We start from the raw sequence: 20,044 nt of genomic DNA on the forward strand, positions 1-20,044 counted from the left end.
CCTGCCTTAAGAGGAAGTAAACCAATTGATTACTTGTACCTATAGGTAAGCCTATAATAAGGCTTACCTATAGGCACTGTAAATGTCTCCTAAATGTGCACCGTTTAGGAGATATTTACTGTAAATGCAGCCGATGACGCCATCGGCGCATGTGCTCTGAAGGAACAGCGGCCCGCGCCGTTCCTTCAGAGCCCTGCGCCGTGACCTGCGGCTCCTACGAGCATGCACGGGAGTGCTGTCACAGGGCTCCGGCCAGTCACACAGCCAGAGTCCGCGGACCTGGAAGCAAGATGAATGAGGATGGATGCAGTGGAAACAAAGAGGGATTAATTTGCAGTTTTCACATAATGTGCTAGTATGCAATGCAAACTAGCACATTACGCCTTTACTTTGAAGGTCATAAAAAAATTGGTTTACTTCCTCTTTATTCAAAATAAAAAATGTTGCCTGTTTTTCTATTTTCAGTCAGCAAAGGAAAATCTCCAGGTGGAATATGTAAGTGGACACTGAATTACAATAGAATTAAATAGAAACATGGCTTATGAATGTCGTTTTTCAGCATAGTTTTTATTTCAATGAACTCGTGTATTTCACTGAAGGTTAACTATTGTGAAAGCCGCCTGCACCTGCAGCAATGCACACTCCTCCAATAAGATGGCTTCTGACGTAAGTACAGGAAGCACACCCCACACAATGTGCCCTCCCAGGAGGCGTCACTTCCTTCCGCCCTTTCCCGCTCTCCGGCTTAACGGTGGTGACGCAATTACGCTGCACGTCCCGCTCCACGAGTGGTGTGTATGAAAGGAGTGTCCGGCCATCGCCAGTCTCTCATACCGCGCGCCCATTCTCCCTTCAGACATCAGGTAAGCGATCTTCCCCGATAGCCGGCCCTCTCCGGCGGTGTGTCCGCTTCTCCCGGTGTGTACCGGCTGGTGGCCCGGGACGCTTGGTGATAGCTCCAGCCCGTTTTTAGGTGGGTAGGACTCGGGCCTACTCCGCGCAGCGGAGAGGTTCTCAGGTGAATGTGGAAAGTTGCCTCGGTGTTCGGAACGGACAGGCTTCGGGCGCCATTTTGTGGTTGTGCACAATAGCATGTGAGTGCGGCGCGGCCTGTGTTCGGGGACCTCGTGGTGGTGATGGTGGTGCGTGCGCTCGGCGGATTCTGTGTCACGGGCTTTCTCCATCACATTTGTGTGTGTGTGTGTGTGTGTGTGTGTGTGTGTGTATATATATATATATATATATATATATGTGTATATATATATATATATATATATATATATATATATATATATAATCTCCTGGCACCACAACGCTGGAGGGAAGATCTCCTATTGTGAGATATGGGAGCCAGGGGCGCCGTGTCCAGATCTCCCCTCATGTGTGAGAGAAACTCCATATCATGTGAGGGAGAGAGGCCCATCGTTTGTACAGTGAGCGGTCATACTCCACTGTGTGCGCATACGGTGTATGGTCACTCTCCATAGAGTATATAGTGTGCTATCATAGTCCATATAGTGTGTATGTATGGAGATTTTTTTTATACACACACGACTATGATCTCATATATATAAAATGAGATCATAGTCCATTGTGTGTGTGTGTGTGTGTGTATGTGTGTATATATATATATATATATATATATATATATATATATAATGCGATCATAGTCGTGTGTGTGTGTGTGTGTGTGTGTATATATATATATATATATATATATATATATATATATATATATATATATATATATATATATATATATATATATATATATATTGTGATCATAGTCCTGTGTGTATGTGTGTGTGTGTGTGTGTGTGTATATATATATATATATATATATACACACACACACACTGTGGTTATACTCCACTGTGCGCGCATAAGGTGTGTGTGGTCACTCTCCATAGAGTATATACAGTGTGCGATCATAGTCCATAATAGTGTGGTCATACTCCATAGTGTGTGTGTGTGTGCGCGCTCGCTCATCCTCCATAGTGTGTGAAAGGAGGCCCCTGTGTAGATAGAATGTCCTCACAATGGTCTCCTCTATCTGGTTTAACCTGAACTTCCACCCGTATGTGCTGAGTGCAGGAAGCTCTCCCTATTCTCTTCTGTCTTGTCCTTGTCCTGATCATCCTCTCCAGACACTGGTTTCCATCTCCCATTGTTTGTGTTAAACTTTAATCTTGTACCCAAATAGGTAAGGCTTACATATAGGTACTTTAAATGTCTCCTAAACATGCACTGTTGGAGATATTTACTATATATGCAGCTGATGATGTAATTGGCACATGCGCTCTGAAGGAACGGCCACCAGCAGTTTTACAGTGCATACAAAGCTGGTCATTGTAAGCACCCCTGTCAGTGGTAAATGGTTTGTCTCATCCCTTTAACAGACATTTGCAGGAGAGCTTGTTCTGTTGAGAATCCTGGCCAGGTAACAAGATGCAAAAGCCTAAACGAAAACTACTACGGCCATCACATCGAAGAATTGAGAAGCTGCAATATGTTTGCTTTGAAGTTTAATACCACTTTGTGATTTGTCATTTTCAGTTATTGATTATAAGAAGCAACAGATGTAAGGTTATAAATGGAAGTGTGATGTCTTAACCACTTGCCAACCGCTAGCGCATATACTGCGGCATGTTTGCTGTATTACATTAAAAGGCGTACCTGTGCGTCGTTTCGTGCAGTAGCCAGTGGTGGTGCGCACTGATTGGCTAGAGGGGGAGCCAATCAGCAGGTCCGGCAGACGCAATGTCTACCGACCACCCACTATCGCTCCCTAGAGAGAGCTTATGTAAACAAGGCAGACCACCATTCTGTCAGAGATGAACACAGTGATCTTGTGTTCCTGCTAATGTAGGAACAAAGATCTGTTCTCATCTAGTGAATCCATCCCCTAACGACACACTTAACCCTTCAATCGCCCCTGGTGTTGACCCCTTTCCTGCCAATGTCATTACAGTAACTGTGCATATTTTTAGCACTGATTACTGTAGTAATGTCACCAGTCCCCTCAAGTTTCACGTGTCCAGTCTGTATGCTGCAATGTCGGAAGTCCTGCCTAAAAATTACTAGTAAAAATAAAAATGCCATAAATCTATCCCATAGTTTTAGAAGTGATAGCTTTTGCACAAACCAATCAATTAGGGATGCACCGAAATGAAATTCTTGGCCGAAGCCGAATAATAATGAAATGCTTGGCCGAATACCGAACGCGGTGTTTCGAATTTTTTCCATTTATTTTGCCAATTTTTAGGGGGCACTCTGATGGGCAAAACAAAACATTTAAATCAGCGTTGCTCTTAACCTAAAATATGCCCATTAGCGTGCCCCTTAACATAAAATATGCTCATCAGCATGTCCCTTAGCATAAAATAAGGGGCACGCTGATGGCCACATTTTATGTCAAGGGAGCAGCACTCTGTTGGGCACTTTTTTTTTTTTTTTTTTTTAAGGGGCACTTTATAGGGCACTCTAATGAGCATGGCAACATATGGCAAAATATGCCAGTCTGCACACTAATGCTTGTGCAGCTACCGTATTCTCCCCCAAATGTGCTCCACATAACTGAACTGCAGCCAGGTCGGAGCCAAAAGCCGCGAACAGGGGGGCGGGGCGTGGACATAGTGTCACGTCCCAGCTCGCTGGACCGAGTGTGAAGGAGCCGCAGTCAGGAGCAGGGGGCAGGACGCACGCGTGACGTCACACCCCCTACTCGCGGCCGGACAGGACACCGGCGGCGTGTGAGCAGGGAGCCGCCGTGAGGAAGGGGACTGAAGGACTCCTAGGTAGCAGGCTCGCGGTCCGGGCGGAAGCATCGCGCGGGCCACCACTTAGTGACCGCCGCTGTAGTGATGGCGGGTTGCCGGTCGGGACATTGTTTGGCACAAATTTATTCTGCCTTTTTACTTATTCGGCCGAACACCGATAGTGCTTTCTTTGCTATTTTCGGCCGAATAATGTTCGGTTGCCAAACATTCGGTGCATCCCTACAATCAATATACATTTATTGGGATTTTTTTTTTTTATTAAAAGGGAGCCCTGTTTGTCTGTCTTTTTTTTTTTTTTTTCCCCACTTCGCTGGTACCTCTTTAGGGAGGAAGCGGTTATCCATGAAAACCAGCCATGGCAAGCTGATCTGGGTATTCGGCCCTTTTCCTGCGCCTGTCCTATTCACAAAGTGGGAAAACGGCTGTCATGCTGCGGCTTCACTGCTGGTTTCCCTTAGTCAAGATGGCAGCGTCAGCACCCGATAGCCAATTGAGAAATCGGCTTGGGTGAGGTCACTGCTGGATTCCTGGACAGGCAAGTGACCTATTATGTCAGCAGCTACAGTGTGTGTGTGTGTGTGTGTGTGTGTGTGTGTGTGTGTGTGTGTGTATATATATATATAATGTATATGTGTGTGTGTGTGTGTGTGTGTGTGTGTGTGTGTGTATATATATATATATATATATATATATATATATATTTTTTTTTTGGAGGCAGCCTAAAGCTCATCTTTAAGGCTTTTTGCCTAATGATGCCATGTTTTAGACATTCCAGCTTTTTTAAAGATCTGAATGCAGACAGTTGTTGAATGAGGCTGTGCACACAGGTGTGTAAACTTGCACCTCGTGACGCATCCCAAAAAATGCTAAAATGATTTTTGTGAGTGTATGCGAAAACGTGTATTTACTTTACTGCCCTGTTTTTGAGGGAATGTTCTGCTAGAGATCTTCACACTTTATCAGTACCATGTGCAATGAAACTTATTTTCCACTGCTATTAACACTTTTCATATTTTTGCTTTTTATCCCTCTTTATTTTCACATACAACTCTGCAAAAAAAAAAAAAATGGGGACATATCTTCTCCTGCTGCTTATAAAAACACTTGAGTGGCTGCTTGGCAGCATAGGTTATTACAATAAAGCGGACCGTCGGCTCTATTAAAAAAAAAAAAAAAAAAAAAAACCTGGTACCGGAGTGATGCCTCTAGTTGCGGGTATCACACCAGCACAACCACTTAAAGCAATATCGGTCATACCAGTAAGTTTTTTGTGATCGATACTTCAAAAAAAGTGAATATCGGCCCCTGATCTGTCAATCCCTAGTACAGACAAATGGTTACAAAGAAAACGATCCGTTTCTTTGTAGTTTCTGTAACTAGATTTTAAGCTCTAACGAGCAGGGCCCTCTAGTTCCTCCTGTTTTGAACTGTATTGTTACTGTATTGTCTTCCTCGCATTGTAAAGCGCTGCGCAAACTGTTGGTGCTATATAAATCCTGTATAATAATAATAAATGGATGCCTATTGGTATGTGTTCGTTTGAACTGCATGTAACGTAAAAGTGGAGTAACTGATGGTTTTGTTGCTGTGGTGGTGTGTAGGGAAATTGGCATTTTCCTCACAGCAGGTCTGAAAAATACCTGCCTTCTAGGCAGCCTGTTCATAATAAAAATGCTTTCTTATATTCACGTTTCAGTATTTGGTATTAATCTTCTAAATGCACAAATTCTAAAATGTATTTTTTTTCTTCAGAAAAAATGGCAGATGAATGCATTGTAAGAGTCCGTGGTTTGCCATGGTCCTGCACCCGGGAAGAAGTACTGGAGTTTTTCTCAGGTATTAAAAAACTGTGTTTTGTCATTTCCTCTTAGGCCCCTTTCACACTAGCAGACCGTCCAGACCCGCCTGTCAGTTTATCAGGCGGGTCTGAACGGATGCCCAATGCATCTCTATGGGTTATCGGATGTCAGCGCAGACATGTCCGCTGACGTCTGGTCCGTCAAATCTGGACGGATGGAAACCCTATGAGAATAGACAGGCGGTCCGTTCTCACCCAATTCCCCCATAGACAACAGCGGGGACCTGACAGCTGTCTCTGCATGCAGTGCGGAGACAGAGCTGCCATCCGCCTGCCTGTTTGAGAAAAACGGGGTCCGCCGACGGACTGATTCCAGCATCCTTTAACTTTTTTCACTTGAATTTTATGCTGTTGTTTCCACTACAACTCTTGTATGCCCTGATGGAATCACTTGTTGGCACCTTTTTACTGTGTTGTTGCAGTGTGACTGCCCAGTAGGGATCGACCGATTATTGGCAAAGCCGATATATCGAGGGCCGATCTGCACTTTCCCCGATATATTGGAATCGGCCACCAAGGTGACTGAAATTGATGATCTTTCGGGAAAGTGCTTGTACTGGAGTGATGCCTGCAGCTAGAGGCATTACCACCGGTACTGGCGTCCATAGACGACGGTCGGCTGTCTTGTAATGACAACTGATGCAGCCGAGAAGCCGCTCTACTGTCATTACAAGGAGCCGGAGGGGACGCCCCTCCCGGTGCTTTTAGCGGCTCGCATGGGTCTCCCGTCCCACCGGGAGACCCGGGCAACCTGCCTGCACTTTCATTCCTTCCGGGTACTGGCGCCAAATTAAAAAAAGACCGCATTCAAAACGGCCAAATTTGGAGTTTTGAATGCTTTTAAGTGCAGAGGAGGGGTTTGGAGTCCTTTAGACCCCCCAGATCCCTCCATAAGAGTACCGGTCAAGGAAGAAGAGACAATTTTTTTAAATGTACGAAAATATCAGCCCATACCGATATGCATTGACCAAAATATCGGTATTGGCAACCAAAAACGATATCACTCGATCACTACTGCCCAGGTATCCTTCCTGCGACCTTTGTTCATGTAAAATACATTTTGTGGACTTTCAAGTGTCTTCTTAACCACATAAGGGTCAGCTCATAAATTTGCAGGAGTACATTTAAATGATGGAGGTTCCCATCTCTTCCTTTTGGATTGTAACAAACTGTAAAATGAGTGACTTCATGTCACCATTGTTTGCAATTCTGGCTTTGCACGCAGCAATTGGTAGAAAACTCAAATGTTCAAAACCGCAGCATTTTTGCAGATTTGCACTGTGCTGTACAAGATAAAATGAGGCTGAGTAATAAGCATACCCAATATAAAGACTAGCGTTTCTTGAGGAGTGTGCAATTACTGACTTAAAGTGACCACGGACACCTGTTCTTTTACTGGTTTGTAAGGGAGTGCACTTTGCCCACTGATCACTAATATAAAGTGGCTTTTCTCCCAGTGACAGACAATATAAGGGGATCCCTCCTCCTCTGGCTACTAATGTAAGGGAACGTCACTGACCAGTGTAAGGGGGTCCTACAATAACCACCAACGTTTGGTAGCAGTTTTGCTTGCTCAGTTCTCTCTACTCTGTAAAACCAGTCCCTGCTCCCTTTTCTCTATGCCTGACAATTGCAGGTCATCTGATGTCATTAGATCTAATGCAGAGCTCTTAGCCCTGCATTTGACATGGGGATGTTAAAAAAAGTCCACTATGGGAGAAGCGGCATCTTGTAAGTAAAACTGATTTTCCTTTCCCCTAGACCTAAATGGGCATTTAACCTTTTGTTTGTGGGTGCAGCCCAATGCAAGGGTGTTTGTGTTTTTTTTTTTTTTTTTTTTGTTTTCCATGGAATTGTGCTTAAACAATGCAATTAACATGCTACTTGCTTTTTTAAAGCAGCAGACTGTGCTATCGCAGATGGCGTTGGTGGCATTCATTTCACAATGTCCAAGGAAGGCCGTCCTAGTGGAGAAGCCTTTATTGTATTGGAAACAGAAGAAGATCTTAAAAAGGCACTAGAGAAGGACCGTAAATATATGGGTCACAGATATATTGAAGGTAAGGCTCAGTCAACACCTGTGTCTCATTTCCTGCTTTCAGCTATGCTTTAGAATAAACATGCTTTTTTTTTGTTATTGCTGCATGTGCGATGCATAAGTTTGACAAGTGTCACACTGTTTTAGTTTTCAAGTCGAACAACACGGAAATGGAATGGGTCTTAAAACACAGCAATGCTGGCGAATCAGAATCCTCCACAGATGGAACTGTGAGGCTTCGTGGGCTACCCTTTGGCTGCAGCAAAGAGGAGATTGTGCAGTTTTTCTCAGGTACTTGGAGTTTCATAAAATCTGTAATATGTTAGGTCTGGGAATTTGAGTAGAACTATAATAGCCTTAATAAATTCAGATCTCTGATTAAAAAGAATTATTTAACTTGCTGAAGGCCATTAAGCCTAAAACACAAGTTGCTACGCTTCGTACATCAGCTATGGATAACATTTACAAATGTTTACAGAACCAGACAGAATGGGATATTTGAGATTTAACATTTGCTATGCAGCTACAGAGCATGAATCAATTCATTCTAAACTTGCAGCTAAATGCAGTTGGCTTCTGTTTAATTTGATATGCCAGCAGTGTTTGTCTCGTCATCTCTCAAATACCTTCATTTCTGATTTGTCCTCAGGCTTTCTCCTAATTCTTTTTTTTGTAAATGGTTTTTATAGCTGTGTTTTTCTATATATGCCACTTGTATTTTTTGGTTTATTGAGCTTTTGATATCGTAGACTATATTCTTACATTTTTGTATACTGGTAAAGTTTTTGTTAATGTAGATAACATTGTGGGGTGGTGGGATAAATCCATAGTTGTAATGTTAAATATTAGGCTTTTGGGATTTTTATTTAAAGTTGTTAGTATTGTTAAGATGGGTTTGTTTCAGCCTTTAACACTGTTCCCCTTGACGGGGTTATTTGTCCTTGGGTTAAAGGGTTGAGAATCGTGCCAAATGGGATAACATTGACGGTGGACTACCAGGGGAGAAGCACAGGGGAGGCCTTCGTACAGTTTGCTTCAAAGGAGATAGCAGAAAAAGCTCTGGGGAAACACAAAGAAAGAATAGGGCACAGGTGGGGATGGACAGAACGGGGACGGTTTTCTGTTCATTTTTTTTTGTTTTTTTTTTTTTGTTTTTTTTGTTTTTTTGGGACTTTATGGTTGTGGGAGGGGGTTCTGATCTGATTTGAAAAAATATGTATTTTTTTTTCTTTTTGTTTTTTTGTTTAGTCAATATAACAATGCAAATTTTGGTATCTCTTCTCTTCAAATGCTTTCTTTAAGAATCAGCTTCACGTTTTCTGAGCTTCTAAATCTTGATTGTACAAATGCTTTGTCTCTTAGTCTGTGAAGCCACTATTTATATTCCTCATTTATTTTACAAGCATACTAATTTTTCTTTAAAATGGTTGCATAGATACATTGAAATATTTAAAAGTAGCAGAAGTGAAATCCGATCATCCTATGATCCACCTCGAAGAATGATAGGTGGACAGCGTCCAGGTCCTTATGATCGACCAATGGGTGGCGGCCGAGGTGCCTATTACGGAGCTGGCCGTGGCAACATGTATGATCGTATGCGAGGAGGTGGAGGAGGTTATGGGGGTGGTAAGTCCTGTTGTTTTTATATATCAATTGTTTAGTTTTTGTGCTGTGTGTGTGTGTGTCTCCCCCCCCCCCAGTTTTTATATATCAATTTGTTGTTTAGTTTTTGTGCTGTGTGTCTCCTCCCTCCCCCCCCCCCCCCCCCCCCCCAGTTGAGATTTTGTAACAGGCTATTTGTCTGTTTTTACTTAGTTTTGGCTTCCCTCCTTAGATATGCAAGACCTGACTGCAGAGGTTTAAGGAGTGGTTAAAAAAGCTGCACCTGGCATCCCTCTGCACCATTCATGTTTCCTCTGCTCTAGTTGCCATAAAATTTTTTAAATTGTGTATGCAAGTTTCCTATAAACTAAATGCTATCACTGTGATTTGTTTCTAGGCTATGGGGGATTCGATGAGTACAGTGGTTATAACAACTATGGCTTTGGAGATGGCTTTGATGATCGACTTAGAGAAAGCCGAGGTTTGTCTCCCTTAACTGTTGTCCTCAGAGTAAGATGTATCAGTAGGGCATATCTACAGTATTTGTCAACTGTTTAAGGTATCCTAAAAATATAGATAATTGGGCATCCTAAATCCTTGTAGGTACACTATCATAAATGGGGTTGTTAGTCACTTGGCTGTAAATGCATGTATCCTAAATACTTTTGCCAAATATATTGGGCCGTCTGCCTTTTACACACATTAACGTAATACATCCCAGCCTTGGTCCGTAGGATTCAATATGGAGTTGGCCCACCTTTTTGTAATTATGACGGCTTCAACTCTTCTGGGAAGGCTGTCCACAAAGTTTAAGAGTGTCTATGGGAATGTTTGACCATTCTTCCAGAAACGCAATTGTATGTCAGGCACTGATGTGGACAAGGTCTGGCTCGCAGTCTCCTCTGATTCATCCCAAAGGTGTCGATCGGGTCGAGGTCAGGACTCTGTATGCTAATGCCTTAAGAGTTCCTTTCTCTGTAACGAAGAGGCTGAGCTCAACCCCTGGAAAAACAACCCTGTGCCATAATCCACCCCCAAATGATTTGAGCCAGTGGACAAAGCCAGGTCCAGAAAGACATGGATGAGCAAGTTTGGGGTGGAGGAACTTGACTGGCCTGCACAGTCCTGATCTCAACCTGATAGAACACCTTTGGGATGAATTAGAGCGGAGACTGCGAGCCAGGTCTTCTCGGCCAACATCAGTGCCTAGTCCCACGAATTGGCTTCTGGAAGAATGGTTAAACATTCCAATACACACTCCTAAACCTTATGGACAGCCTTCCCAGGAAAGTTAAAGCTGTTGAAGGGTGGGCCAACTCAACATTGACCCCTACGAACTAAGACTGGGATGCCATTAAAGTTCACATGTGCGTAAAGGCTGGTGTACTTTTTGTAGTAGGGATTGACCAATATCGTTTGGTCAGGGCCGATGATGATTTTCTGGCCACCCTTCAGGCCAATATCCGATATTGGGTGCTGACAAATGCACATTTAAAGTTGTTTTTTTTTTTTTTTTCTGTCCTTTAAAAAAAAAAATGTAAATTGCATTTACAAGGAATATTCTTGTGACAGGTGCTCTTTATGGAGAGGTCTGGGGTCTAGACCCCCCCCCCCCCCCCAAACTCCCTCTGCACTTAAAAAGCATTCAAAATGCCAGGTTTTTCCTGTTTTTTTGAATACTTTTTTTTTTTTTTTTTTTTTTTTATCTGGTGCCTTTAAGACTTTAGTAACAAAGTGATGTCATGACATTGCTTCCAGTTTACTACATCAGGGACCCATTCAAAGCCCATTCCGGCTTTGTTCGGGTATTCAGCCAGTGTGCATTACAGCTGATCGCTCTTGCCTCCCAGTGGGACAGGAGACCGGGGTGGAGGGGAGGATGTGGTAAACTGCCTTAGTGAGCAATGTATAGGTCCCTGTTAATGCACAGCACCCATGACCTACACAATTGTAAATGGAGCCATTTTATTTTTTTCCTAGGTATGACTCAAGGTTACCCTGGAGCAAGTGATGGTGGCACTGGTTTTCACAGTGGGCATTTTGTTCATATGCGGGGCTTGCCTTTCCGTGCAACAGAAAGCGATATCGCCAGTGTAAGTGTTTCCTAAAATTTTGTTCAGGGCTAGTCATGCAAGACTGTTATGCATATAGCTTGATAAATGGTGGGTCATTTGCCACCCAGTCTGGGTGAGGACAGAATGATTCTTCTTTCTCCTGCAAAGCTACATTCAATCTGAAGCTGTATTGGGTGTTTGGTGCCTATGTCTTCGGGTGTACTTTATGGTTTCTATCCACAGACCACTGTTGTCACTGGGCACAGAGCTTTCTGATGTAAAGAGATTTGAGTGGGTAGCTCCAGCAGAAGTAAGATTCCATGACCAGGTTTTGGGCTGGCTAAGTACCTTGCTTCAGAGGTTTTGGCTGATCTGTTTCCCTGACGGTGTCTTATGAAATTGCCACTTTTATTTCACTGCAATATAGAAGGCTGGTGCATCTAAAACAGATTTACAAAGGTGTGCTTTTTTTTTTTTTTTTCTACTTTTAGTTCTTCTCCCCACTTACACCCATCAGAGTACATATTGATATTGGGGCAGATGGAAGAGCCACTGGAGAAGCGGATGTGGAATTTGCAACACATGAAGATGCAGTAGCAGCCATGTCTAAAGATAAAAACAACATGCGTATGTAAACCTTTTTGTTTAAAGTGTTACCAGTTCAGATTTGCATTTTTCATTCATTATCCATGTGTATTTTTTTATGCTGCTTTTGTTTAATTTAATTTTTTTTTTTTCTCTCCAGAGCATCGGTACATTGAGCTATTTTTGAACTCAACTGCTGGTGGTGGTGCTGGCATGGGCAGTGGAATGGGAAGTGGCATGGGCAGTGGCATGGGAAGTGGAATGGGCAGTGGCATGGGATGCTATGGCAGAGACACTTTAGGTATGTTGTAGTATATGGTACATTAAAGTTTGACGCTACATTGTGCATGTGAATACATGGAGAAATGTTTGTTCTCCCCTCCTAATTTTGGTATTGTGTGATCCAGATGGTGCGGGCTATGGTGGTGCAGTTGGCAGAATGGGAATGACAGGAAACTACAGTGGATGTTATCCAAATCCAGATGGTCTAGGTGGTTATGGTAAGTAAATCTTTGTAATGTTTTCCTCTTTTAGACATACAAAACTTGAAGTAATCACAAACCTGGAACATTCAATCCAAGCTTGTATAAAAAGTGCATACAAAGAGGTTGCATTTTTAAGGCTCCATGATCAATTGGGAGGGGTGGGGCTAAGCTCAAATTGTACATGAAAACTACGTATAGCTTCAGATTTTTCACTGAACTTCTACTAATGCATGCTGAGTTCTTGAGTTTCTCAAGATTGTAATGGAGGGTTAGAAAACTAATTTTTCCAATGGGCCATGTGGGAAACTGGGGACTATTGGTGAGGGCTGAACTAAACACTTTGCATTATTTATCTGGGAATATATCCATATGTATGTAGACATATAGAAAACAAAACAGCTGAGCTATCCTTTTACCAGTCGCTCACATGAACTGTAAAATAGCCAGATGGGGCTGTTTACATGCCACAATGCTTTGCTTTTTTAGAGGCTGCATTTTTTAACTTGGTGCCACAGGTCAAAACTCTGACCGTCGTGACATTATGGGGCTTAAATCAAGCATTGAGGTATCGTAACACCCGACTGTTACATGCATTGTGACTGGAAGAGTCTGAGATTTGGTACAGCAGAGATTCTGCAAATCCTGACCTTGCCTGAAGAACAGATGCATGACTTCTGGAGTTTAGTGGGCAGCCCTTTAATAGAGGAAGAAATTGGCTGGATAGCAAAGTGCTGGGATGTCTCCTATGCAACTTTGTCACCAAAACCAAGCCTCCCTTTTGTACTGGCCTGCTCCTTGGGCTCCCAGTAGAGGCATTGAGGGCCATGTGGGGAGGAACGGCCAAAAGACAGGATTCCGCCCTGTCGGTGCAATTTGCCTAGGTCTAATTTAAAGAACCATTCATTAACTTAAGCACAACTTTGTGTTTTTTGAAAATGAAAAATAGATTACCTCTTTTTAATGTATTTCCTATAGTGTGTCCCTTTTTTATATATAATTTTGTGGGGGACGCATTAGTTCTATTGAAACAGCCAGTGCTAAATGGAGAGACTATTTTATAGAAGTTTGGATTCATTCTTTCCTCCCTCTACTCCTTTTACAGTACTGCAGTACAAATAACAACTGCCTCTGTCCACTTCCTAACTGTGCAATTGGGAGTAAAGTTTGGTTTCCTCTTTCCTGATTAATCTGTCAGTTAACTTTCCCTGGATTCCAGTGGTCCTGATTTTTAAATCTGATTTAAAATTATTTTTAAAGGGGTCTATGTTGGATTAACATAATACATGGCCGGTGTGAATATGGTAGGGGTCAAATTATACTTTTGGATGTGGTTAGATGATAAAAGCTCCTTGCATCAGGTGTGAGAGATATTGGACAAACTCTATTGACATACTGACACTGTAACCACACCATTTCAGTATTGTATGACTCTCGTCCTTATGGAGTAAAGAAGAAAATCCAATACATTTCTTGTTCACTTTTATTTTTTTTTTTTTTTTTTATATACCTTTCCACTACTTGGGTATTGTGAATTTGCTCTACGACCCATGCTGTTAACCCCTTGGTAGATTGGGCGTGTACTTTCTGGAAATGTTTACGCTTTTTTTTTTTTTTTTCTCGTTCTATGGCTCTCCTATGCTCTCTAAATCTAGTCCTCAGAGGCCTTATGGTCCTGCCTATATAAAGCAGATGACAGGGACACCTGAGGGCATAGATGACGAAGTCTGAGGAGCAAGTGGAAAAACTGTATCAAGTAAAGTTTGTAATTTTACCTTGAAAGGCTTCAGGCCATTTGGAACAAAGGCACATGTTAAGCAGTTCCTCTTGTGACATTTGTACATGCCTACCAGATTAGAAAAGAGCCCTCCTTTCTTGGGGACCCCTTTTTGCTTTTAATTTAGCTTGGGCCAATTTGGCTTTTAATGTTTCATGCTTTTTGATAGGTGAATTTGGGTTGGGTAGGTAAGATCTGTTTTTAAAATGGGTTCTTGTAAAAGTATACCCCCAATGTTGTGATGTGTAGAAAAAGTGCGCTGGAAAAAAATAAAGAAGCTGCAACCTTAGAAATGGTGTGTATCAGGTGCGCTAATCTATTGACTAATATCTGATATCTAATGATATGGTAATATATCAATTAGGGCTGCACGATATTGGGGAAAGTATATTGCGATATTTCGTTTTTAACTATATATATATATATAGCGATATTTCTCCAGTCTCCGGAGGAGGGATCAGTTAGCAGAGCTCAGCTTTCTGCCAGGGGATCCACCACACTCCTAGAACTTCTCCTGCCTGAGCCTTCTGTCGGAGCCAGAGTGTAGAGGAAGCGGGCTGTCAGTAGCAGCCTTTGTCCCGCAGTGCTCCTCCGCCATGCTCCGGACATCTCCCCCCCTCTCCTGCTGCAAACACTGTTCCGCCGCCATGCAATCCGCCCCGTACTCCAGCCCTCCCTCTTTGTCAACAGCCGACCATTACTCCGCCCATTGTCTCTCCATTGAAAAACATTACAGCCTGATCCTGCCCCCGATGCAGCCAGGAGAGAATGGGCGGAGCAGGGCGGAGTAATGGTCGGCTGGATACTAGATGCAGAGCTGGGAGGGAAGTGTGGGACGGACGCAGTCACTGTAAGTCCTCCTCCTCCCCCTGAGTCCCGACTTCTCCCCGCTCTGCCTAATGCCTAAATATCGTGGCTTCGGCGATATGAATATCGCCCGTGCCTGCAGAACGATAGTCGATATCACATCGACTATCGTTCAGCCCTAATATCAATAATAAAGTTGGTGATAAACAAGTGAAACATGGATTGGAGAAGAAGTCTCTCCACATCAAAACAAGTCAAAAATTAAACAATATGACGTGCTCAACAAAGGTGAACAATAATAAAATTGGGTACAATGGTGAGTTTCAAAAAATAAAGTCCATAAATCAATATGAAAAGTCCATGTGAATCCAACATGCAAGTGATAAGCCTCCAAGGTGCAAAACTCAACACAATGAATGGGTGCAGCGAAGACCGCCACCGTGGATGAATGAGCCCCTTACCAGATGAGATAATACAAGGGCGTATGTATTAGATCCAATGATGTAGTATAGCCCAGAGAAATTAGGAAAGCCCCAAATATTCCTCTCTAATCTCGGACCTTCAGAGTTCCTTGCTGAGAATTTCCAGAGGTTAAACCGCCTTTCCTCTAGTTTTAGTAAGTGGCCACGGGTCTTATTGTATTCCCTTTCTCTGAATAGTTTGTTCCTTATGCTAGGGTCGCCAGTATAGTATTTGTACATTGATATCATATCCCCTCTCAATCATCTCTTCTCCAGAGAGAATACGTTCAGTGCTTGTAGTCTTTCCTCATAGCAGATGTCCTCCATTCCCCCAATTATTTTTGTTGCCCTTCTCTGGACTCTTTCCAGTTCCAGCACATCCTTCCTGAGGACCGGTGCCCAGAACTGGACAGTATACTCCAGATGTGGCCGGACAAGAGTTTTGTAGAGTGGGAGAATAATCTCTATTTCTGGAGTGAATCCCCTGCAGCATATTGCACCCCCTGATCCACTCTGAGGCTGTTGGGCCCTCCGGGTCCCAACAACTGAATGCACTGACAGTGGTCCTGGAATCCTTGGTGTCCAAGGTAGATTTGGGTCCCGGGCAAACTGGCTAGCAAAAAGTTCCCCCCCACCTTCACCTGCTTCCTCTCTCATCGGATCCTGAATCTGATTTGGCCTCCACGGATGTGTCCACACACACACACCCTGTGTCCACACACACACACACACACACACCCTGCATGCTCAGATAGTGAGGATCATTTCTCTGCTGCTCTAGCCGCACATGAAAAGGAGCTAGTGGATGTGGTGATTGTATCAGTGCGGGGAACTTTAAAGATGGACGATGCCACTAACGTAGCATCGGTGGTGCGTCACCTTTGGCACTCACAGGTCCTCCAAAGCGGCGAAGGTGTTCCCCTTTCCCGCCGCCTTGACAATATTGCCACAAAACAGTGGATGTGCCTGAAACTGACCTTTGCAATCCCCAAGGGTTTTGCAATGCATTACCCCTATGAGGATTCCCTAGGAAGAAGACAGTTCCTCCTGTAGTGGACTCCTGGTTTCCAGTTGAATAAAGCCACCGTAATCCCGGTTTGAGTCTCGGATGCGGCTGATTTGGAGGTCGGAGGCCATATGGTCACTGTGGCTGGTTCAGCACTTAGGCCGGTGTTTACTATTGCCCTGGTGTCGCAAACTATGATGAGTGGGCGAAGCTTCTGCGCAGGGACCTGGGGGGGGGGGGGCACTTCTTCAGGGCAAATAGTTTCTTACCCTGTACTGGACGATCGTCCTCAGACGCCAGCCTGTCCGGGTGGGGAGGCGTCCTCGGGACAGTGTTGTGCGCTCATGGGTTTTAGACTCTGGATGAGTTCAGGCTACCGATCAATGTACTGGAACTCCTAGCGATCAGACTGGATCATTGGACAGGTCCTCTCCATGGGTGTCTGGTACGGATTCAATGAGGCAATAACCAAGGGGGCAGGAGAAGTGTCCTGGCGACTCAGGAAGTAGCCAGCATTTTAAGATGGGCAGACAGATTCGTTCCAACCCTTGCAGCTGTGCACATTCCAGGGGTGGAAAATTGGCAGGCGGTTTACCTCAGTCGGCAGTCATTGGACCAGGGGGAATGTTCACTTCATCCGGAGGAGTTTCATCAGTTGTCTCAGGTGGGGTACTCCCGAGGTGGATCTGTTGGCCTCTCGCCTCAACAAGAAAGTGCAGAGGTTTGTGACACGGTCTCGGGATCTTCTAGCTGACGCCACACGCATTAGTGACTCTTTGGAGTTGTCGCCTTAATTATGCTTTTCCTCAAGCTTCTGCTGAGACTCCTGCACAGGATCGAGGCAGAAGGGATTGAGCAGCGCCTTTCCTGGAGTACATCAAGGGCCAGGTTTTGGCTTTGGCGGTTTTCTTTCAACATCCGTTGGCCGCCAACTCCTTGGTGTGCGTACCTTTCTCCTGCGATTGAGACACATGGTTCCTCCAGTGCGGTGTCCTTTGCCGCCGTGGGAACTCAATTTGGTGTCCGTTCTCCAGATACCTTTTTGAACATTCGGGACAATGCTTACATTGTCCCAGAAGGTGGCCTTTTTGGTGGTTATTCTGCGCGCAGGGTGTCTGAGCTAGCAGCGCTGTCTTCATCTTACCTGGTGGTTCACAGGTGTGGTTCTTCATTCATGTCCCATCGTCCAAAGGTCCTCCTGATTTTCATTTGATTGAAGACATTGTTGCCCTCCCTGTGTTCCAGGCCTGAGCATCCTAAGGAAATTGCCTTGCTTTCCCTTGATGTGGCTTGGCCAATACGGGTGTACCTGACAGCTACGGAGTCTTTTTTTTTTTTTTTTTTTTTTTATCAAAGTTTCTGGTACACTGCAGTGGTGATCAAATGCCACCAAAAAGCTCTGTGGGGAAGAATGTATTTGGGTACGGCATTGCATGACCATGCAATTGTCAAAGTAACGCAGGGCTGTATTTAAAAAGTGACCAGGTCATGAATTGGGGTAAATCTTCCGGAGGTCAGGTAGTAAAATCATGCCAGCACAGAGGAAACCTGGATTATTAAAGTTGAATGGGGTCACTTGCTAATAGGGGCAATACCCAGCAAATGCATCCCATATAACAATGGGGTAATATACTCCTAAATTTCTCTTGCACTCTGTGGCCACTATACTCTACATCTGGAAAATATTCGTTAACGCTTCACTTTTTCCACAATTTAATTTACAGCCTTATTCCAAACTTGTTAAATTATTTTCCTCATAATACGAGCAATACCCACAATGACAATGTAAATGTTGTTGTCATGGGGTATGGTTTGGATTAAATTCATTACTCCAAATTGTAGCATTTTAAGGAAAATAAGGCTGTAATATAACAATGTAGAAAACGTGAAGTGCTGTGAATACTTTTCAGATGCACTGTAATTTTCTCTAACTTCCTTTTTGCCATGCATCCTTGGATAGAGCCCTACTGCAAACCATATTTGTATCTGTGCCTGGATATTCTGAGCTGTGGCACTAAACTCCGTTCTAGGTTCACTGTAATGCTTTATAACTACTAGATTTTCAGACTTTACGTTTTATGATTTCTGTATATTATGACTTGTTTGTAAAATTACATTTCTGTTCAGCAGGCTGGTTTGTACTTAATATATGCAGATGTTTTTCTTTAGAACCCTTTTTATATTGTCATTAAAACCAACTTTAAAATATTCTCTTTACAGGGAGGGGCAATTCTGGAAACAGTGGGGGCTACTTTGGGCAGCATGATAGCATGGGAACAGCTGGATGGCGTGGAATGTACTAGAACAGATTTTGTCTAGAGGCGTTCGTGGATGAAAGTTCTTTTTTTTAGTTCTGTTTTGTGTTTTAGCTCTTGTACAAAATTTGTACTAGAAAGTTGATCTTAAAACAATTTTAGTGAGCAGAGTACAGTGGACATTGTTACTGTAGGAATCTTCATTTGTTTGAATGCAAACATTTAACTTTGAATAAATTTTTTTTTATAATCAAAGATGTGTCCATGCCTAATATTAAGGTTGTACTGTAAACAATGATTACATCTTTTGTGCATGTATCTAGACGTACAGAATACACTCCTGTAATGCTTCAGACAAGTTCTTCTTTCAGCAACACTGAAGGTCTCAGGAAGATGAAGTACCCCCCTCCCACCCCCGGCTCATGCCTGAAGGCTGGTTCACAAAGGATGTGGGGTGTGTTTTTAAAATTGTGGATATTAAGCTGCCCTATTGTCAAAATCCCCATTAAGTGTTTTGTTTTTTTCGTGTTTTTTTTTTTTTTTATTATAAATTTGTTTAGATTCCTGAAAACCTGTTCAGTCTAACCTACATAAATATGCAAATCTGCTTATATCCCATCTGGGTTCTTAAAGGGGTTCTTGTTTACTTTTAAAAAAAAATGTGTGAAGGAAGCTTCACATTAATTGAGTCATGTCTTAAAGTAAACTTTTTTCTTTTTTTCCCTAATGGATGCCACCTTTGCTAACCTCAATTTTCCTGGCTTTTATGCTGACCCTTGATAATCACAGGGGGAGACTTATTAAAACTGGAGCACTCTGGCTACCATGCACAGCGTCACAAGATTCAATCTGCTAACTTCAGCTTATTCAATTAAAGGATAAGTTCACCTTTGGAAACGTTTACCTGTTCCTCCTGTTTTTTTGTTTTTTTTTTTAAACGGTCCTTTCACACGGTCCGTATGTCCTTTTTTTCATCCCATCCGTTTGCGGATGAAAAACGGACATAATGCATGTCAATGGGATGCAAATGTCAGCGGATGACCATCCGCTGACATCTGATTTGCATCCTTTCCGATCAGTTCCATTTTTTGGAATGGAAGAGAACCCTATTTTTCTTCCATTTAAAAAACAGAATGGACGCAAAAACTGATGTCAGCGCTGACATCCACAATGCCATTGACATAAATTATAATCTGCAAACGGATGGGGATGAAAAACAACGGTCACTCCAAAAGTGCATCAGTGTTCATTTAACAAAAAAGTCAATGAGCGGAGGGAAAAAATGGACTGTGTGAAAGGACTCTTGGAACATGTTGCCAATGTTGCAGCCGATGGCTGCA

The 20,044-nt window shown here is 43.2% G+C and overlaps 1 protein-coding gene across 1 annotated transcript; it reads left to right on the top strand.

Annotated features, from left to right (window-relative positions):
- The first annotated feature begins 709 nt into the window (after positions 1–709).
- HNRNPH3 (heterogeneous nuclear ribonucleoprotein H3) lies at positions 710–18,974 on the top strand. Its single transcript, XM_082267459.1, has 12 exons — positions 710–863; positions 5,532–5,615; positions 7,539–7,697; positions 7,823–7,966; positions 8,628–8,766; positions 9,111–9,301; positions 9,675–9,758; positions 11,258–11,370; positions 11,823–11,958; positions 12,077–12,217; positions 12,324–12,416; positions 18,670–18,974. The coding sequence occupies exons 2-12, from the start codon at positions 5,537–5,539 to the stop codon at positions 18,750–18,752; spliced, it is 1,362 nt and encodes a 453-aa protein (XP_082123585.1). The 5' UTR covers positions 710–863; positions 5,532–5,536; the 3' UTR covers positions 18,753–18,974.
- Positions 18,975–20,044: the final 1,070 nt, after the last annotated feature.

Source organism: Pelophylax lessonae, assembly GCF_965119305.1.
Source record: "Pelophylax lessonae genome assembly, chromosome: 9".
NCBI classification, from domain to species: domain Eukaryota; kingdom Metazoa; phylum Chordata; class Amphibia; order Anura; family Ranidae; genus Pelophylax; species Pelophylax lessonae.